The sequence below is a fragment of the Schistocerca piceifrons genome, chromosome 5, assembly GCF_021461385.2.
Source record: "Schistocerca piceifrons isolate TAMUIC-IGC-003096 chromosome 5, iqSchPice1.1, whole genome shotgun sequence".
In the NCBI taxonomy this organism is placed as follows: domain Eukaryota; kingdom Metazoa; phylum Arthropoda; class Insecta; order Orthoptera; family Acrididae; genus Schistocerca; species Schistocerca piceifrons.
The window spans coordinates 472,486,805-472,509,592 of record NC_060142.1 but is presented as its reverse complement, the minus strand read 5'-3'; the positions used below and the strand labels follow the sequence as shown (position 1 = coordinate 472,509,592).

At 37.0% G+C, this 22,788-nt stretch overlaps 1 protein-coding gene across 2 annotated transcripts in view; it reads left to right on the top strand.

Moving 5' to 3' along the window:
- Positions 1-22,788, top strand: part of LOC124798881 (DNA topoisomerase I, mitochondrial) — a 43,427-nt gene that overhangs the window by 15,222 nt on the left and 5,417 nt on the right. Inside the window, exons 6-15 of one of the 2 annotated variants that reach the window (XM_047262413.1) lie at positions 3,661-4,031; positions 8,842-8,877; positions 12,198-12,335; positions 13,437-13,543; positions 14,671-14,786; positions 14,888-15,132; positions 15,237-15,488; positions 20,708-20,932; positions 21,010-21,112; positions 22,536-22,684. In XM_047262413.1, the coding sequence (XP_047118369.1) occupies positions 3,661-4,031; positions 8,842-8,877; positions 12,198-12,335; positions 13,437-13,543; positions 14,671-14,786; positions 14,888-15,132; positions 15,237-15,488; positions 20,708-20,932; positions 21,010-21,112; positions 22,536-22,684 (1,742 nt within the window). The remainder of the gene's footprint in view (positions 1-3,660; positions 4,032-8,841; positions 8,878-12,197; positions 12,336-13,436; positions 13,544-14,670; positions 14,787-14,887; positions 15,133-15,236; positions 15,489-20,707; positions 20,933-21,009; positions 21,113-22,535; positions 22,685-22,788) is intronic. The other variant, XM_047262414.1, reaches the window with a different exon arrangement.

Sequence of the window (22,788 nt, the reverse complement as noted above, 5' to 3'; positions counted from 1 at the left end):
GGGGCAAAGTATATATCTTGCACGTGTTTAACATTATGACTATGTTTAACATCACAAATAATTGTAATTATCTATTGAATAGTATGTTTTTTTTTTAATTTACTGTCATGAAAGTATCACATTCACATGACTTGACAATGGAAAGTTCAGCATGAAATAACAATAGTATGAAAAGGGTAGATTGCTACTAACCATGTAGAGAAGGCGTTGGGCCCTAGACAGGTACAATGAAAAACACTACTAATCATTTAAGCTTTGGGGCAAAAAAAGTCATTCTTCCAAAACTGAAAACACACACACACACACACACACACACACACACACACACACACACACACACGGCCACTGTCTCTGGGCACTGGGTCTCCAGTGTTTTTGTGTTTTCTGTGTTATATGATACTGATATGTCATTCATAAGGAATTTGGTGTCTGGTGAGTTCGGTTGTTGATGGCATTAAAGTTGTTTTTCATGGTGTAAGCTTTGGGCTCTTTGTGTTGGTATATTAAGTTGCGCTACATAACTCACTATTACCTCATAAATTCACGTCAGCATGACCAAAAGAAAACACAAATGGCATGCTTCTTGGACTTAGACACATAGTAGTGATGTTACTCTGTGCCCTGTTTTCGTTTGATGGAGCACATGTGTTTTCTCGTGGTGGAGATGGAGTAAACAAAAATACCACCTTTTTGTGGTAAAACACTGTTGATTGCCTTCTTTAACAACAACGGCATCATCCACAAGGAATTTGTTCCTGAAGGTCAAACCATTAACGCTGCATTTTGTGTGTGTTTTGAACTTTATCACTACAGCATTTCCGGCAGGTTCGGCTGGAGTTGCACAGAACTAGAAAATGAATGTTGCTTCATGACAATGCCCCTGTACACTGTGCGATCCGTGTGTGCCAATTCCTGATGCAGAAGATGGTGACTGTTCTCGAACACCCTCCATACTTCCCTGATCTGCCTTCTGCGGACTTCTTCCTGTTTCCCCGCTTGAAGGCGGCCATGAAAGACGAATGTTGTGCGAACATGAATGCCGTCAAAGATCGTGTGACAACCATTCTGCGATCGATTCCACAGAAGGCCTTTGCTGATAGTTTCCAGAAGCTGCACGAACATTGTCAGAAGCATGTTGCAGCGGGTGGCGACTATTTTGAAAAGCAATAAAGAGTATTTGTGTGCATCTTTTGTTTTGTTTGTTGTCTAATAGCATTACCGCGTATATCTTAAATAAACCTTTCAGTCATCCACAGCTGCCGTGCCACCAGATCATCAAGCACATTGATAATCATTGTGTTTGTGCATTTTTTTATTTTGCAAGCAGGTTCTTATGCACATTATATTTCCAAATTGGGTTTTGCCAGATGTTGTACGATACCAGTAACTGAAAATTGGTTGCATTTTTTATATTTTATGCGCAGAAAATAAAGCTATATCAAACTATGTCTGGTAAAATAGTTCATTTGGGTACAATTCATTCTAAAATAATGTATATTAGATAATTTTGCATTTCCATATTTTGAGGCAGAATTCACATCTATGTTGTATTTATCGCAAAAAGGGAAATTTTCTAGCCCCTGTTAATAGGTTGACTGTCAAATGCAGTGCGAAATGATCACTATCCGGTCACTACTATTTATAGGAGTGTGCTTGTTCCAATACAGATGGCCATTGTAATCAGGTTTTCCTTGATTTATGTACATCCGTAGAAAATATCTACACTGAGGTGACGAAAGTTGTGGGATGGATCCTAATATCATGTCAGACATCCTTTTGCCCAGTATAGTGCAGCAACTCGGTTTGGCATGGATTCAACAAGTTGTTCGAAGTCTTCTGCAGAAATATTGAGCCATGCTGCCTCTATAGCTATCTATAATTGTGAAAGTGTTGCCGGTGCAGAATTTTGTGCACAAACTGACATCTCGATTATGTCCCTTAAATTTTCAACGAGTTTCATGACGGGTATCAGGGTGACCAATTCATTTGGTTGAATTGTCCAGTTCTTCAAACCATTCGTGAACGATTGTGGCCCAGTGACATGGAGCATTGTCATCCATAAAGATTCCTTCGTTGTTTGGTAACATGAAGTCCATGAATGGCTGCAAATGGTCTCCTTGTAGCTGAACATAACCTTTTCCAGTCAGTGATCAGTTCAGTTGGATCAGTGGACCCAGTCCATTCCACATAAACACAGCCCACACCATAATGGAGCCACTACCGGTTTGCCCATTGCGTAGTTGACAGCATGGATTAGTGGGTTTGTGGGGTCTGTGCCACACTCAAACACTTCAGTCAGCTCTTACCAACAGAAATCTGGACTCATCTGACCAGGTCATGGTTTTCCAGTCGCCTAGGGTCCAGATGATATGGTCATGAGCCCAGGAGGGGCGCTGCGAACAATGTCGTGCTGTTGGCAAAAGCATGCACATCAGTTGACTGCTGCCATAGCCCATTAATGCTAGATTTCACCACCTTGTCCTAATGGATATGTTCATCATCCCACACTTATCTCTGTGGGTATTTCACACTGTGTTGCTTCTCTGTTAGCACTGCTCACTCTACTCAAACACTGCTGCTCTCAGTTGTTGACCATTGTGTTTTACATGGTGAGAGGTGATGCCTGAAATTTAGTATTCTCAGCATTCTCTTGGAATATTGAATTCCCTGCTTTCTAAAACTGAATGTCCCATGTGTCTAACTCCAAATACTACTCTGCATTCAGAGTCTGTTAATTCCTGTCGTGTGCCCATAATCGGAAACCTTTTCATATGAATCACAAATGACAGCTCCGCCAATGCACTGCCCTTTTACCCCTTGTGTGCACGATGCTAGTACCATCTGTGTATGAGTATATTGCCATCCCATGACTTTTGTCATCTCATTGTAGATGGCTCGTTGAATATGTCTTGACAGGTCTCCCCATCCCCTCCTGCCACAGCACCTCTCTTTCTTCAGTTGAGATAGCGCAATTTGTCTGTGGCCAGAGACAGTGGTGTGTGTGTGTGTGTGTGTGTGTGTGTGTGTGTGTGTGTGTACTTTAGAAGGCCTTGTGGCCAAAAGCTCACATGTTCAGCTATGCCTTTAACAGTGAAAAGTGAACATTTTCATTATTGCACTCTCAATTTTCCATTGGTTGATCATAAAGGTGTTACAAGTGAATTACAGAATAAGTGGTGTAATTCATAATGGAGCACTGGGCATATTGTGATGAAGAGAGAGATGTGAAAAAAGCAATAAAAATGGGCAGTGGTTAAAATTTTTTGTCATGAAAGGTCATACGCTCTTTTTTCTCACAGTTTACTGCACTCAAGGAAGAATAGACAGACTCTGTTCAGTAGGTTTTAGTGATCAGTGCCAAAATATAATTAATTATGTTGAAGTTTGTCATTATTTGAATCCCATGTATTTGAGCAGTGGAAACCCATTCCATTTACTCTTACATTAAATATATTCTTTCTTTATCTTTATATAGGAGGCTCCTTTATTTTGAGGTTTTCGTAATTGATGAAATGTTTTTTACTGTTAAAAATTTCATGATATTCAGTTCTCCAGCTAACTAGATTTTTGATCTTTCATTTTGAATTTTTATCTCCAAATTTAACCATGTGAACAAGACAAAATGATGTTTTTAAGTACTCTTATTATTGTTTCTTGCAGTTAAAAGTAAGGAAGGTGAGCACCACAAAGAAAAGAAAGAAAAAGTTGAAAGGATAGAACAACAAATTGAGGTAAAAATTAAGGATGAGGTTCCTGAAGAGTCAGCTGAAATGACTGATGGCTATCAATCGGTCCCAGAATATCAGCCTGTTGAAGATTTTAAAGAGGAACCCGAATTTGAAGATGGTGAAGCTAGTGGTGGTGATGGTGATGGTATTACTAATGAAAACAGCCTGCTTGAAGAGACTTCAATGAGTAATATGGACCATAGCAACACTTATATCAAGACAGAATTAGATAATATTAAAATTGAGGATAATAGCTATTACTCCGTGAAAAGTGAAGAAGATACAGAGGATGATGTGCCACTGGTAAGGCGCTTTGTTACAGGCAACATTCTTTGAATTTATCTGTTATTTTTACCATTTCCATACTCCCCAAGAATGTGTGCCCAAAAGCATAAACATTTGGCTTAAAACTGTTGTGAAACATTTTTTATCAAACCAATCTCTGCCACCGAAATGAATAATTTTTTTGCAGTAGTTGCTTGAAGGTGTGAAAAATATTAGTTTTTCTTGCTATTTTTCTGTTATTTTTGTACATACCAGTGGCTTGTTCTTCTGTATTGATAACTTTTATTCTAGAAAATATAGGGTGTTAAGTAAGAATTAGTCCAGTAGGTCTGTTCCTAGTAAACCACCATTGTGTTCAAACCAATTGGGCTGAGGGTAGATTTACCACGAAAAAATTCTGCCATGTGGTTGAAATGGATGCAGTTAGTTTTAAAAATTTCATTCATTTAAGGGAAATCTGTTGTTCCAGGGACGACGCTGAGAACAGACTTCTTTATACTATTTGGCAGCTTATATTTGACGAATCTGTTTTTCACTATTATTGCTGGACTCCTTCATTTGGGCCCCCATTCTTAACCATGTGTGTCAATATTTTTGTATTTATTTTCTTAATACCCCATCTCTTTCTTATGATACTACCATTCTACCAAAACATTGCGTTTTTATATTTTATTCTGAAATAATTGCGAGATGGTATGCTCATTTTGGTAGAAAATTCATACTGACAACTTAGTTCTGGTCCGTCTTCATTGGTATCAAAAACTTCCAAATTATGTATTGCATTGTGTTTTTAGTTTTGTTCCTCGTATCAGTTACACATTATTTATGAACACATTCTTGTATGCTAATACCTTACCTTATCTATAGCTATAAATAGCATGCTAGTGGTTCAAGCCCAAAGGTATGAAGCAATCTTCTCTGTTTATTGGATTTTACTGTAAGCACAACATAACTGGGCACGCCACTGTTGCTGAAAGTAATCCCTGCCTCCCAGAAACACTTACTCTTTCAAGGAAGGCAGCATTTAAAACAAAAATTCATCAGTGCTTCTATGGAAGCAGAGGTAACAGTCATTTAAAGTATTTTATGTAGTCAAAATTGAACATTTTTGCTGCATAAAAAAGAGATACTCCGTGGCACCTGTAGATATATGTTCTGGTTGTTCACAAATTTTTTAAATCAGATAAATAAGAGAGTGCAAAATTAATAGTAACTGATGTTTAACAGTTATGCTTATCGACATACAATTTCGGCCACGGTCAATAATAATAATAATAATAATAATAATAATAATAATAACAATATGCATAACATGCCTGAAAAAAGGAAGAATTGTTTTGTGGAATTTTGTTGTTTTGTACACAATTGAGTGCTCTTATGCCAAGAACAAAATAATGGAAATAATGTTTAAGCTTTCATTGCTCTGCAAAGTAGACAACCAACTCCAAACACAAACTTTTTTTGTGGAAATGATTAAATTCTAGTAGTGCTATCTGCCAACAAGGTCACGTGACTAGGATACAAATGAGGCACTGAGAGCCATAAGTGCCAAAAGCACATCATCTTTGACCCTCCACATTTAAGTGAATATCAGAGAAACTGGTGAGGCAGCTTTTCATGTGGATGTTCAGATATATGTACAATGTGGACCTACAATAACTGCAGTACAGATAAACCTGACCTACCATAAGATCAGCACATGTCAGAAGCATGAATAAATGCTCAGTGCCTCAAATGAATTACTCTGTGATAAAGTCCAGAACTTACTGTGCTATCTCTCATTTAGAATCTGACAAAATAGGTTTTTCTGTCAGTATAATTATAATGTATACTGATGTCTGATGTAATTTTACTATATAGTGAGTGAATTTGCGTACCTGTGGAGTGTGCTACCACCTAACGGTATCTGCCAAGCGAATGTAGACAAAAGTCTGCTGCGATGTGCTACGACCAGGTGGTATTGACACAAACTTTTAGTTGAGTGGTAAGAGTTAGCAGTGAACCATGCACATTGTTTATCAAATCTGTATGTATTTGGACATGTGCAGAACTTCATTAAAACATGCACAAATGAAGGTGTGCTGGAGACCCTGATGCCAAGTTTCACCAGGTCTAGAGGAGCAGTATGCAGCACATTGTGATAGATTTAGTGCTATGCATTTCAGATTACCGCACCTGCATTATGTTTAACACCATCCAAAGAAAAATAACCAATAAATCTACAAGTATCAAAAGTTAAGGTGTTCATGTGCTCTTACACAGCAGTCGCCACTGGAGACACTACTATAAAATGTTACTGCAAAGGGTACTGTCTGCTAACGTAAGTCAGCATAGAGTGAAAATGAGTCAGTACATTACGACTTCTGTTGATACCTCTGCTCCCAGCAACATTCATGAAAAGTACCAAGTCAAGTCATGAGTGTAGTGTATTGGAATGGATTAGTTGTTTCATATCATGTATATACATTTCACTTGAATTATTGCTCCCTATGAGCATTATAATTTTGAAGTTCTCGGCACTGCTAAACATCTGATTTCTAAATTCTCTGTCTACAATGAGGTAAACGTACAACACAAATATAAATATGCTAAAACCTAACTTTATGCTTTCCCATTTGCATTAATGTTTTAGCGCACTATCCTTTTTTTCTCTTGTGCTCATTGCTTTTTCATCAGAAAAACTAGTTTTTTAATTAGATTCCATAATTCTTTCTTATGCTAATATGCAGTGATGCATATAAAAATTTGTTCTCATTACACGACATGGTTTTATTATATGATAAAAAAGCAACATTGAGAAATTGTCAAATGTTGGTGCAGAAGTCTACTACTCTCTATTCATCATAATAATATCTACCAATTAGTCACTGCAGCAAGCTTTATCCAGTTTGTCCTGCCCAGTCAAAGTTCTTGGTTCATTACAATATTAACTTTTTTGCACACATTTCCATTGTTTTTGTATACAGTTTCCTGTTGATATCGTGCAGCCTTCTCTATATCATTTGGCTTGTACAGTACTGTCAGTTTTGTTTGTCTGAGGTGCTATAAAAGCCATTCTCTTCATAAAAATGTACAGCCAAATTCTTAATCATCAATGTCTGTAAAGCTCTTTTCAGTTTAACTTTGTGATGCATCCTCAGTTGTCAAGTAATATTTCCTGGTTTCTCAAAAATATGAAAAAGATATCTATATCTCCTCACCACTTCAGAGGAAGTGTTGAGTAACAGGTAGGCATGTTGAACAAGGAAATGTCTGATATTACTAAGCTATCAGACTTAGTCCTTCATCAGATGTACGCAGAATAAAACACAAATATACATTCACAGCTCATACAAAAATGACCATTGTCATGTCCAGGGGCTACCACATTAGGGTCCGAAGATGGCAGTAGCCTCATGTATGCTAGTTGTGAATTTGTGTGTCTGTCTGTCTGTCTGCCTGCCTGTCTGTCTACATGTGATGAAGGACTTAAGATTGCTGGATGATATCTAGTGGTCTTTTTTCAATGTCACTGTCTGTCACTCAACACCTGTATGTTGTTAATAGACATCTATACTTTTTATATTGTTGTTATTTTATCAAAGATTTTTCCATTGTTTGATTTCCTGAAAAATTCATTTCTGCTATACTAGGCAAATAGTTCTTTTATCCTGTTTGTGGATTTCGTCATTTATGTTGTCGAAAGAAAATACAAATTCATTTTAAATGAATATGACTGTGTTTGTCAACATGTGAACAGTGAAGTAGTGTTGATTTGTAGATCTGCTGAAGTAATCGCAAAGTAGATTATTCAAAGGTGACTGAACAGCTGATTTTTCTTTTTAATCACAATTGAAAATATGCCACAATCCAGTTACTGTGGTGGTCAAATAGAATGTCATTTGTAGGGTAACACTTTTTCACTTTGTTACATCTAATGTAAACAGCGTCGTCAAAAAAGCAGAGAGCTGAGGCAGCCATTAGTATTTGCTGGCAGTTGTGGTGGTGGTGGTGGTGGTGGTGGTGGTGGTGGTGGTGGTGGTGGTGGTGGTTGTTGTTGTTGTTGTTGTTTACCAATTTGTGTGTAGATTTTTAATTATTGTTTGTTTAAATTCGGTTTAATATCCTTGACAAGGAATTTTGTAATATCTCTCTTCCTTTCTATCAAGGTATTTGGTGTGCTGGGGAGCTCAGCAGCATTTGTAAATAAACTAGTTGAACATGCCTGCAATGATACTAAAGGTTAGACTGCTAAAATACATATACCACCCAAAAATTATCTTAACGTTAACCAGTGATCTGACAACTGTTAAATAACGCAAGCCCCACACGTCATTCTAGTTCTACGAGAAATGGAGTAGCCATAGGCACAACAGTATGAATTACCAAGAAGTTATGTGAACTGCTTATATTCTGTATATGGTTAGTGTGATAAACATCTTGTGTAAAAGTTATTTCACACTTAAGCCAAGTCATTTACAAGAGTCATAACACAGATTTAGTAACAATTTGCCTTCCAGCTTGGCACTGAATTCAGGGTGACACATAGGTTTGTTGATACAGTTAAAGACTTTGAAAATTATCTTTTTTTGAGATACTGTTTTATGGTATTTTGCATTGTCTAATTAAAAACATATGGAAGTTGTCTTTAGAGTTGGTGTTTGTGTCATACATTTTTTATCCTCCTCTCTATATATTAAAGGATAGAATTTATTTAACTTCACATAATTTGTACATTTGTGGACGGTGATCTGCCATGACCTTCTAGAAACTACAGATGAAAATATGTTGATAAGTTTTAGAGCAGTTTTCATGTAAAAACTTATGAGCAACCATTTACCCGTTTCAGTGGGCTCGTGCTGGAAAGACTCCTCTTTCAGGGATGGTATGTCATTTGTAGTTGTTTTGTGTGTGTGTTGTGTGTGTTTGTAATACTAGATACTTCCCCATAGTTTTGTTCAGCATCCATCTTTTTATTTCCATTTAAGAAAGTGATTGTTTAGTTTGCATGTATTGTTTGCAGAGAGTTTTGTGATTCCTTTCATTTATGTAATGTACAGGTATATTTTTTCCCATTTACTTCATTTTATTCACTGTGGGGTGGAATAAATTGTAATTAACCTGTGTTGTGTATGCTTGGTATGACTATTGCATTGTGAAGCAGAGCGATTGGAGTATTACTTTGTGCAAAATGATCTTTTTTAGTGTAATACTGTACTGTAAAACTGTATTTTATTAAAGATGCAGCCTGTATACCATCTGCATATGTGCATGTTTACATGCACTTGTGCATATTTGCCTTGTTGGTACGCATGAACATGCTAAAACCTTGGTTAAAATGTGACATTCTGACTGTGCAGGATGACCACTGTCACTGTTGAGGATGATAGCAACCAAGTATTTCAAAATTACAGTGAAAGGTGACTGGTTTCTGTCAATGATCATCATTGTGAGATCTCTGTACTCAAACATGCTAATATAAAATCATATTGCTGAAATAGCGATATCAAACAGTACAACAGTTTGGCTACAGTCAGTGTAATGGCATGTCATGGTATGCGTTCTGTTTTGTAGAGATAGTTGAAGCATATTTATGTACTCCCCCCCCCCCCCCCCCCCCCCCCTCTCTCTCTCTCTCTCTCTCTCTCTCTCTCTCTCTCTCTCTCTCTCTCTTCCTTTCTGTGTCTTTCTAATTGCATGCCAGCCACATACTGTTGGCACACCTTGCAAAAATGATTGGCAGGAATAAAAATATGTAAAATGTTCGTGGAAAAAGTTTGTGACTCATTGAGTAACATGTAGTAAACTAAGGCGCAGGAGATAAACTTTTGAGCTTTCATTCTGGAGAGGAATGGGGGGTTGGGGGTGGACTTAAATCTGTAGTAAGAGTTAAAGGAGTAATAAACAGGGTCTCTTCAGAATTTTTTAGCACTAGAGACATTACACTGGATGGAGTAGTATGCAGGTATGTAGTTACATGGCCTTAAGTACCTGTTCGTTCAAGGAGTTCTGCAGCACTTACACAATAATCATTTAACATGAGACTGTGAATGTTTAATGATTATCAGGGAAAATAAAAGTGAAGAACTGTTTATCAGGGAAAATAAAAGTGAAGAACTGTTAACATGTGTACACAGATTTTGTTTATTGTTAATAAATATGACTCTAAACTATTCGTATTTGAATGATGGAAAATTAAACCTTATGGTTTGTTAATGAATTACTACCAAAGACTAGGCCAATTGTGGCAAAATGTCTTGTTTGTGCAGATGTTTCAAATTACATTTTTCATGACAAAGCCTTGCATGCTCAGCCACTGTGATAAACATTGCTCTAATTTATGTGCACAACTTTCTGCCTTGTTATTGTATTCTACCATTCAGTATCCCAGCCTGTATTTGAACATCTGTGTACTGTTTTGTTGGAAACTTAATTTCGCTGTGTTCACAAATGCTAATTTAATTTCATACAGCTTTCCTTTATTTTACCAACACTTTCAGAAAGAGAGTTTCTCTGATGACCCTCCTGTTTTAATGAATCAAAACTCATTTTTAAACTATTATGCTTTTTCCTCAATTTCTTGGATTATTTTAGTTCAGTTTTTTTGTCTTCATATCAAGTATACTTATGAGAAAGAGTTTTCGTTTTTACTCCATGGTGATTGTACAATGAACATACATTTGTTTTTTTCCATGGGTGACTTCCATTTGGGCTCCTTTACCTGGTAGTTGAGTTTCCAAAGTGGCACAGGCAATCTACCATGTTGCTTCCACCAGCTAGTTAATATCGTAATGTGGCGTGCTAGCTACAGTTGATATATTCTTTTCGTGTCAGTGTGAGCTACCTCATTCTCATCTGGCCTGCGACCCACCAGACAATGAAGAAATATGTCTGACACTCATTGTAATTGCTTATGGAAACCTGTGTATAGGTCCTATGTCACTTATGCCTAACATGGAGTAGTGACACAAATTTGAAATCTCTCTCTGAATGCAGTTTTGAAGTGCAAAATACCAACAATGGAACATGCTAAAAAGTCATTTCCAGGCAACAGATTTATGTTTCATTTTTTTGCAATTCCAAAAGAAACTGTTTGAAGTTCATAGAGAGAAAAATCAAGAAAAAGTGCTTCATAAACAATTAATAGCTCAGCTCAGTTTCAGGAATAAAGTCAGAAGTGAATTAATTTTTGGGCAGATTGTTTACAAGAAAAAGGATATGTAGTCTTAAAAAAAATAAAATTGGGGTCTATCTAAGGCATTAAAATAAAAAACAGGTATCATACACATTGATTTGGCTTGCCTGAACAAGGTTTGAAACTATAACTTGCAACTCCAGTGAGCAAGTAGGATGAGTGACGTCATAGTAGTGACATTAATTGTGAGTATATATAGTGAATGGTTTTTTCCTGGTTGTTTGAAGGCTGTTTCACAGTTTGACTGAAAGCTGTAAAGCATTGACAATTCATTGCAATTATAAAATTATTAACATTTATATAAAAGCACTTAGGCACTAAAAATAAACGTGTGTACTTAGCTTGAACTTACTAATGAAAACAAATCTGAAATGATGTATGAAAGTATATTGTCTGTTTAATGGCACAGAAACAACCTGTGAACTGTGTTAAATAACAGCCTTGAATACAACAGAATTTGAAGATGTGAATGGTTCAGTGCGTGAGCTGTATAGACAAAGATGGTGGTATACAAATGGGACCAGAAGGAACAGTACATAAGATTTGTGCCATAACAGATGAAATTGAAATTCATTTCCATTTGTATCATTATTTACTGAAGTCGTCTTACAAACATCAAAACAACCATTCATTCCGGCTTCTTTTTTTAATTTTATAGCTTTCCTTTCATCAACATTTTGTGTATTTTGTAAACTTAAAACCTTTAAACATTCAATCTTTCTAAACATCTGGAGGGTCCTGTTTGAATACAATAGAAAGTTAGTGTATTCTAGTGTTCATTTTGGTTTTTTAACTTTACTGTTTTTGTTTGTGCTTTAGAAGAATGAAAGTATTTTGTCATCAAAACTAATTTGTTGCTTTGTGTGTCATTATGAAGGAACACTTAACTAGTTTGTGTTTGCATATGTTGCATGAGGTGATGTTAAATGTGCAAATAGCTTTTTGAGGAGGGATTACAAGAATCATTCTGATATATTGGTTTTACAAGTAAGTTGTTTGTCATTATTCAGGCTTCACGCGCTTCTCCAGCTATAAAGCGTAAGGTCGAGGACTCTGAAGATGATATGCCACTTTCAGCTCGCAAAAAGGTTAAAAAAGAAAAAAAGAAACGAGAAGCTGAAAGTGAAGAGGAGGAAGACTTCAAACCAGTAAGTTTATTTAAAAAAAATAAAAAAAACTTCTGCAGTTCATGCTTTGTGTACATTATGAATTTGAAACAATTTCGTTTTTTGTGGATGCAGCCGTGAAATACAGAAAGGAGGAGGAAGAATCTCTCTCTCTCTCTCTCTCTCTCTCTCTCTCTCTTCTCTCTCTCTCTCTCTCTCTCTCTCTCTCTCTCTCTCTCTCTCTCTCTCATTTTAAAGGTGACAATATGTGGGTAATGTGTTGCAATTTATTGTGTAAGTTCACCATTGGACTGCTTTTTGGTACAAAGTAATTTTAGTTTTTTGTGAAAAGGTCTAAAACAATGAATTGTTTTCTATCTGCAATTGGTGTGGGCATCACTGTTAAGCATCAATTCACAAAAGTAACACTTAAAAGAGTGTTAGTTACGATGACACAATTTGCAGCGATGCAATTCTGAACAGAGTATCAAGATGAATGTAGTGACACAGCATCAGCTCCGGTCACTACAATGGATGAGCTCTTCAAGCTCTTCAAAGCTTTTTTAAAGATATAACTTTGTAGACCTTAAGACAAATTAAATTTTCTATAAGGTAATGGGTACAAACAAAGATAATACTTTGAGTGATTAACATTTTCCATGACTTGCACTCTGGGATTTACCTGAAAGATGTTTTTACATTAGATAGTTTACATAAGGCAAATATAAATTATGGGCACTTAAACCCATTAGCCAGACCTGCAATTCCAGAATCTGTAGTGGAATATTTGCATGACCAACAAGAAGCAGTTTTGGGAAATTGCTTCACAGAAAACTGGATTTGGGACCCCATGTAAATGTACTTAGCAAATTCATTCACTTTCTTATTGTGCCCAAAGATGAATTAGTTAATTAGTCTTCAGTAGTTTCTGCCTGTATGCCACTTAACACTAGTTATTAAGTGGGTGGTCTTCCTGTCAATTGCTTTTTAACCTCTACCCTGCAACTTACCTTAAGGAAATGGCTGCATCCTGTAACATTTGGTACCTTTATGTGTTGTCCTATGTGATTGTGTATTTGTGTTATATGGTTTATTATGTGTGTGAGAATTAAAATTGTACATAATTTTTTATTCCCTGAACAGAAGAAAAAGAAAAAGGTGAAAGAACCGAAAGTTAAAACAGAAGACAAGCTTCCTGAGTCACCAAGAAAAAAGAAAAAGGAGGAAGAGCAACAAGAGGTCTGGAAATGGTATGTGACATGTTGCTCAGTAGTTGGCAGTACTGTTTTATCTTCAGAAAATTTTGCCACCAGATGGCAGTGCAGTCAAGTGTTACTAATATGGCTGCCAAGAAGCATGGATTCCACATCACTTCTAGTTTTCAACTATGTGTTGATTGTATACAATGAGAATAACTGTTTTTCTTGTTTGCAAAATGGTATTTTGCAATTTTTCTGCAAAAGTTTTAAGAAATTTGATTGGTTTACATTCTAAAAGACACAAGATATCTTGTCTTGTAGTGAGGACATACACACATGTGACAGCAGCAATTTCTGTACCACCTGTGTATGTTAAACTGAATCCAGTACTGTCATGTGTTCTATATTTTGTTGTTATTTGATCTATATCAGAGTGTGAAGGAAACTGTAGCCTTCCTGTTTATTCTAACTGTTACTGGTGGTGACTAGTTTTCAAAGCATTCAATGAAGTGAGTAAGAATTAACATGTTGGGGCTTAGATTGTGTTATTGTTGATTAATGAAACAGCAAGCAGTAACTCTCCACCCTCTTCCTCCCAGTTGTGACACTTATATTATGATGCTGATTTGTGTTATTACAAGCTCAGCTTTTTTGCTGTTTAATGGGTAGTTGGCTGATTCATTAAATTAGTGGAAATCATTTGTAGGGCAATGTTTTTTTTTAAATCTAAATTTCACATCTCAAGGGGAAAGAATGGTATATTACATTTTTAATTCAAGGAAAAGGCTGATATAAAGTTTATAGATGAATTAGTGTGGAAATATTTGAACTGTGTAGAGCAAGCTTTTGATGATTGCGTACTTGTCTTTTAATGTTATTTCTGCTGTCACAGTGTTAACATAATTTAAAAGTGCACAGGCTGTTGTTTAAAAGTCTGAATGGCACTACTATACTGAATTTAATATTCAAACTAGTTCTTATTTAATTTGTTATTGATGGAGATGCAGCAAGTCACATGAGATCCATATCAACAATGAGTTCCTGTTTTTTTCATCTTTGGAGTGATTTTTGTTGTGAAGATTTTTTACAACATGCATTATCTTCTGCAAACATATATTTTAAAGTAAACTTAAGATGTCATGTCAACAGTATCCATAAAGCCAGCTATTGTTTGTTAGGTGGGAAGAGGAAAAGCATACGGATGGCAGGAAGTGGACATTTCTGGAACACAAAGGACCTGTATTTGCGCCACCATATGAAAGGTTGCCACCTGATGTTAAATTTTACTATGATGGTACGTGATATCACAGCTTTTTGGTTTCATTTGCCTGGTCTTTAAATCTTGATTATTCTTGTCCTTATTTGGTACTTAGTAGTTTTTTCTTTCTGGTACAGGTGAAGAAATGGCGCTCTCTGAGGAAGCAGAAGAGGTTGCTACATTCTATGCTCGTATGTTAGACCATGACTATACTACCAAAGAAGTATTCAACAAGAACTTTTTCAAAGACTGGCGTAAGGTAATGACAGAAAAGGAAAGGGCGAAGATAACAGATTTATCAAAATGCAATTTTAAGCACATGCATGCTTATTTTGTTGCAAAATCTGAGGAAAGAAAAAATATGAGCAAGGAAGAGAAAAAGGTAAGTTGTTTCACATAATATTTGAGGTGATCTTAAGAAGGTTTACAGTTCAAATTATTACATATTTTTTTCTGTTTTAATCAAACCATGTCCTCCTCCTGCAGAAAATTAAAGAACAGAATGAAGAGATTACAAAGATTTATGGTTTCTGTGTATGTGATGGACATAAGGAAAAGATAGGAAATTTTAAAATTGAGCCTCCAGGGCTTTTCAGAGGACGGGGTGAGCATCCAAAAATGGGTATGCTTAAAAGGAGAGTAATGCCTGAAGATGTAATTATTAACTGCAGTAAGGATGCTGTTGTGCCAAAGCCTCCAGAGGGTCACAAATGGAAGGAAGTAAGACACGACAACAATGTAAGTGCTATTTTGTCAAAAACTGACATTTTCAGCTGGTGGCTGTGTACGAAACACAGGTTGACTCTTACATATAAGATTACAGCAACCAGTCCCTTTCTACAATGCTATTTATTTATTTAAACAGCGCCGTTACTGGTTTTGAACCAACATGGTAATTTTCAGACAGGTAGTTCACGTTTTACATTAGATTTCACCTTTTGTTTCACCAACTGACGGAATTTCCTTGGGGTGGTGGTGCCCTGCAACCAAAACAAGATCTGAGACAATGTCTTTTTAACTGTAATTGTGCCTCACAACGCTTTTAAGTGATGTAAATAAATTTTAAAATGGAGGTGTTTCGGTTACTTACGATGAGGAATCCATGCCATTATGTTCCAGTGCTGATTGCTGTAATCTTCTATGTAAGAGTCAACCTGTATAAACAATATAAGTATTGTGTCCAACAGAGGTGGACTGAATATGTCGTAGGAAAGTTCGTGTAGAATGTAAATACTATAGGATTAAAGGAGACTATGCATTGAAAAGCAGCAGCACTGAATTTTTTGGTAGGCACACACAGAGGAAAGAAAACTTGTGAGATTTCAGATTCTTCCCTCCAACACCAGCTTGTCTGAGCTACGTAGATGGGAGTTATCCTTGCATCTATCCTCAACCCCTGTAATCATACTGGCCTCAGTCTCAGATAACCCACTGTCCCTGCACCATCCACCCAACACTTTCCCCTTTCTTCGTAAACCTCTTCCAATTCAATCCCCACATCTTCAGTGTGCCACCCATTCCCAGTCCCTGTTCCTACCTCCTGCTTTCCTCCTCTCCATACCACCCAACACTATCCCTACCACAACCAGGGCACCTGCTGCAAAATAACATTTACACTGTTAGTCAAGTCATGTAGGGGTTTAGGCTTGTGTGTGTGTGTGTGTGTGTGTGTGTGTGTGTGTGTGTGTGTGCTTTTTGGTGAATGTTCTCCTTTAATCCTAAAGTATTTATAAACTGAATTTTTTTCCCCATTTGCTCTGTAATTGTTTAGTTGGAATTGTTAGGTAGCATTTATTTTTATTGTAATTGGATAGATAAAAAATCTATTCACCAAGTGGTGGCAGGAGTACACAAATATAAATTAATTTAAATTTACAACCCTAGTTCAGAGGTGACTTGCCGGACAGGACAATAAGGAAAGACTGATTTTTGGGTATTGCACTGGACGAGATTTGGAAACCTAAGAGTTTAAAAGGTAAAAGATAGTATAATACACAAAAACAGAAATTACTGCCAAAACCTCATGCATATATTATGTGACCCTGGAGGAGGAGGAGGGGGGGGGGGGGGAGATAGAAAGGTCAGAAAATGAAAGATCTAGAAAACTGGAAAGGGATAGTACTGCAGAGGAATGTTGAGACCAACAGCATTTACATAAATTAAGGCCAGCTGGGTGACGAGAACTTAGGGCGTATTGTAACACTGAAAGTGCTCCCAACAAAAGTAAAGCAGCATGGGACATCATCAACCAATATAATTCACCATCAACCAATATAATTCACAAACCCGCACACAAGATGCAATGCTGGTCCCATAAGAAGTAAATAATTACTTCCTAACCTCAGTGAGTGAGCTGAAAAACAAAATCAAGCAAAATGGCACTTAGGCACTAGACCATCTTGGTGCTGTGCCTCATAGGAGGTATACTTTCCACTGGAGTGTTGTCACCCCAGAGGATATTGTAAAAGCTGTGGCAAAGTTCACCATCTCCAAAAAGTATGGACTGTTATTGGTTCTCTAACTATGTAGTGAAATCTGTCAACCTCTTTCTTTCATTTTTAATATGTGTTTAGAATCTGGAGTTTCCCCCAGATGCGATCAAAACTGCTAAAGTGATACCAGTCTTTAAAAAGGGAGATAAGCATCTGCTCCATAACTATCGACCAGTTTCTATTGTAACAATTTTCTCTAAAGTTTTTGAATATCTAATGTACAGCCAACTAAATAACTATTTTGAAAAGCGCAATCTCCTCTCGAACAGACAGTTTGCATATCAACATCGTAAAAATACCACTACTGCTGTCACTGAAGCTGTTAACCAGATGTAAACTGTATTCGAAAATTAGGATCTAGTATCAGTTGTACTTCGTGATCTTAGCAAAGCCTTAGACTGCGTACCATTTAACGTCCTACTTGCAAAACTGGAATTTTATGGCATTCACTAACCATATTTAGATGTAATCGAATCAGGAAACAGTTTGTATCAATTAAAAATAGATCTCCTCGCTGAAGGAAGTTCAGACTGGAGTGCCTCGGCTCGGTCCTTGGTCCTTTTCTGTTCATCATTGCAATTAATGACTTACCTTACCATCTAGGAGCAAATTAAATTGTGTGTTATGCAGATGGCACAACACTGCTCAATACACACCATGATACAACAGAACTGCATCAGGCAACACAGGAAAAACTAGAACTAGTAATGAATTTGTTTTCTTCTAATGAACTCCTATGTAATCCTGATAAAACACAAGAACTAATTCTGGGTTTAACTACAGCTGTTGAAAGTAAATCAGTAAAATTGTTAGGATTCTACATTGATGCAGAATCAAACTGGGAGGAACATATTAGCCATATCTGCAAGAGAATAGCAAGAGTGTGTTATCTCATCTGGAGACTGACAGGTGTAGTCACTGATGAGTATCTAAAGGTGGTATATTTTGGCCTGTTTCAATCTCACATTTCCTATGGTATATTGTTATAGGGACATTCTTCCTCTGTCAGTGAAATTCTGAAAATTCAAAAAAGAGTAATCAGAATAATGAGCAAAGTTAAGCCTAAGGAACACTGCCGCCCCCCCTCTTTATCAAACACATGATATTAACTGTTGTGAATCTACAAAGCACTGCTTTATGTCAAAAGCAACTTAAATGAGTTCAAGACCAGAGAGAACATACATCCCCACAACACTAGAGGCAAACTGGACTTCGACATACCAAGACACAGACCAACAAAGACTGCAACCTCACACAAAATAATGAGTTTAAAAGTCTTCAATAAACTTCCAGCATCTGCTCAGTCACTGCCCAGTAATATTTTCAAAAGCAAGATTTATGGCTGGTTACTGAAACACCCATTTTATAAGATAGCAGAATATTTTGAAATAATCATTGACATTAGTATATAAGAATATTCCTAAAGAAAGTGGAATTAAATTGTAAAAACTTTACTGTAAAGTTATTGTTAATTGTATATTTAATGTTCAGACCTATTCCACTGTAAGTGGTCAGTGGTGAATAAACTGAATACTGAACACCAATTCTCACCTGCATGGTTCTAAGAAACTGGTGTCTGGGGAGGAGGCCAGGTGGCAAATGAGTAAACAGGCACCAAGGTCAAGACTTGTGTTGTAGAGCATGCTTTGCAAGAGGATGTTGTGTGTTGCCAATATACACACTCTGCCTATGCCCATTCATCTTAATTGATAACTTAGTGGCAGTCATGCCAATGTAAAAGGCCAAACAGTATTTACATAATAGCTGGTATATGACTTGGTTGTTTGGTTTAGATACATTGAGGACATCTTTGCCATATGGGCTCATGGTGAGGCTGACCTGTTAAAATTCCTGGTTCAGTTAAATTTCGCATAGTTCTATTCTGAGTCCCATACCACTTTCCTTGATGGTGATCTCATCCTTACCAAAAGTCAGCTACACATTACTTTTCACATTAAATCTCCAAACAAACAGTAGTACTTATATTTTGACAGTTGCCATCCTTTCCTTGTCATACTTTCCCACCCATACAGCCTTGGGGTATTCAAGGCAAACATGTTTTTTCAGAAGCAGCCTCTTTTACAGCAACACACCACATTCTCACTTCAGCCTTCACTGGACATAGTTACCCCACCAGCCTAGTTCAAAAGCAGATTTCCCAGGTAATCACATTCAATCAGGATATTACTGAACTCTCCAAAAAACAACTTAGGGGTACACTTCTTGTTGCTCTGTTTTATCCTGGCCTTGAATGTGTTAATCAACAGCTTCGAGGCTATAATTTCCTAAAATCGTGCCCTAAAATGAGGTCTATTCTGTCCGACATTTTGCCCACTACACCGAGAATAGCTTTTAGCCACCCTCCCCATCTGTAATATTCTTGCCAGATGCTATGCTGCTTCTACACCCATTTCCCTAGCATATGTCTCGTGCCACTGTGACCATTACTGCTGTAGGACTTACCCTAGGCACCCTCCTCCAACCATGTATACCAGTCCTGTAACTGGGAAAACATATTATCAAAGGGAGAGCCACATCTGAAATGACACGTCATACACTAGTGGTAATGTAAACATTGTTTGGCCTTTTACATCAGCACGGCCACCACCAAATTATCAGTCAGGCTGGATGGGTATAGGCAGAGAGTGTATACTGGCAACCCACAATATCTTGTAGCAGAGCATGCTCTACAATATGACAGTCATTATCATGGTGCCTGTTTCACCGCATGTGCCATCTGGATTCTTCCCTCAGATGCCAGTTTCTCAGAACTTCGCAGGTGGAATTGGCATTACATGTTATGGGTTCTCACCACCCTCCTGGCCTTAATTTATCTTAATTCATTTCTTTTGTCCCAGCATTTCTTCACAGCAACTATTCCTTTCTTCACTCACTTCCAATTTTCTATATCTTTCATTTTCTGACCTGCCTGTTTCCCACCCACACCTCTCCTCCCCTCTCCACACCTCTGTCGCATACAGTTCATGTAGCTTTCTGCTGTTATTAATTGATGCATGATGTTTTGGCAGTAATCTCTGTATTGTGTATTACTCTGTCTTCCACTTTTAAGCTCCCAGGTTTTCAAGTCATGTCTGGTGCAGTCCCCAACAATCAGTCTTCTCATCTAGTCCGGTAAGTCTCTGCTGACCAAGGGTTCTGGACGTCTTTTTCCCAACTTTCCCCTGTCTTAAATCACCTGTCCTTTTCTTTCATCTGTCATACTTCCCCTTCAAACCTTCTGCCAGAAGAAAGAGCTACTGGCTCCAAAAGCTTGCAAATTTAAGTAATTTATATGTGCGTTGTCCTGCTGCCATGTGGTGAGTATAGTTTTTATCTATCTAATCACAGCAAATTTTTAAAGTTGATTGTTTCTGTTGATATATTTATTTTTCTTGGTTTCGGTTCATAATCTGTGTAGCATGATATGGTCATTTCGTTATTTTAAATAACAATATTGTGTCTTAGGTTACATGGCTCGCAAGTTGGACTGAAAATGTACAAGGACAAGTGAAATACATCATGCTGAACCCATCTTCAAAATTGAAAGGTGAAAAAGATTGGCAGAAATATGAGACAGCCCGAAAGCTTGCAAAAAGTATTGAGAAGATTCGGGCAGAATATCGCGAAGACTGGAAATCAAAGGAAATGCGTATCAGACAAAGAGCTGTTGCTTTATATTTCATTGATAAGGTATAGTAACACACTTTATCAAAAATTATCTCCTGAGGAGTGACCATTTTTAGTAAAATGTGTGCATACTATTTCAGCTGGCACTTAGGGCTGGTAACGAGAAGGATGAAGATCAAGCAGACACAGTCGGTTGCTGTTCACTACGTGTTGAACACATATCTTTGCATGAAGAGAAGGATGGTGAGTGTTGTCTTCATTTGACAAATGCTTCGAGGAAATCACAAATTGAATTCAAGTAACCACAGATACTGAGTAGTGTGTGTTTACCTAGTTTTAAGTAAGAAGTCAGGTTCAGCTACTTAAAGCCCAACCATGTAAAGTGTGTTCCTGGAAGTAAAGCTGTGTTTTAGAACTAAATAGAACATTCAGTGTCCTTTGGTTTGCTGTTCGTTTGCAAACATTGTGTGGAGAAGGCATAAATAAAAGCCCTGAGCTGTTGCTACTGGGTGTTCCAATTTGAAGTTGCCCTAAGAAGAGAAATGGCTCCACCTCTGCAATACGCAACACATCACAGTGCTGTCTTTGTCACCAGCTGCGAACACTTGGTCATGCTGTATGGCACCAATAATGTAACAGGCAGTGATGATTACTATGATTGTCCCAGCACTGCTCATAATTCTAAGTTAGTCACAATTTTTTAGATTATAAATGCAATTACAGCATTTTGTGCTCTTTTTGTGGTGTAGAGAGCATTTAACATGCAACTGTAACAGAGCACCAAACACATTTTAGTCCTGCAGATCTAAATGTTAACCTGTAATCAAGGAAAACATTCAACAGTGATTTACAAGAGCATGGTGCATATGTTATTAGTTGAGTGGTTGGTGTTCTGGTGACAGACTAATTTCCAATATTGTTCAGCTCGTAAGTGGTTGATTCTGTCCTCTGTGACACACAACACCAAGTAATGTCACATTATTAATTGTTTATGTTATTGATAAGAGCCTGTACTAGAACTGACACATTACAGGCCTTCAAGGTCTAAGTTCTGCAACTTCAGCATTATGAATGGTATCACATTTGGAGATAAAAGTGTGAAGATTACTTTTCTATTTTGATTCACTATGACTTATGGCATCATCCTCTGATGTAAAATGTCATTTAGAGAGTTTGCTGTGCAGAAACATTTAATAAGGATAATGGGTGATTCCCACTCAAGAACCTCTTGTACACAGCTCTTTAAACAGTTTGGTATTTTCCCTTTTGAAGTTTGCTTTCAACAGTCAATCACAGTTGAAAACAATAGCAAGATTTATAAATATTATACTAGAAGTGGACATAAACACTATACTGCACTTGGCCTTAATGTAGCACAGAAAGGAGTGAACTACTGTCATAAAAATTGTTGATCATTTACCAATTTATGTAAATAATGTAATGAATAATAAAAGTAACTTCTAACACAAACTGAAGTCATATATGGTGTAATGCATAATACATCTTAGAATTATTTTATTATGTTTTGGGAGATGATGACGATTGCAAATATGTATCTGTGTTATCCAATGTCTCGGAAATAAAGTCCGCTATCCCGACTAAAATTTTATATAAAAATAACTTACATTTCTGGATCTTGTTATTTGATTTGCTTTCTTTATTTCAGGGAAGGAATGTGTGGTAGTATTTGATTTCCTCGGTAAGGATTCCATAAGATATTACAATGAAGTGTCTGTTGAGAAACGAGTATTTAAGAATTTGCAACTCTTCATGGAAAACAAATCCACTGGGGATGATTTGTTTGATAGACTTAACGTAAGTATAGTGTGTTCCACATAATGATGATTGAAGTTGGCCTCTTATTGAAATTTAAAGATTTGATTTTTATTTACCTTCTCGTCTTACGAAGGAAAAGTGTA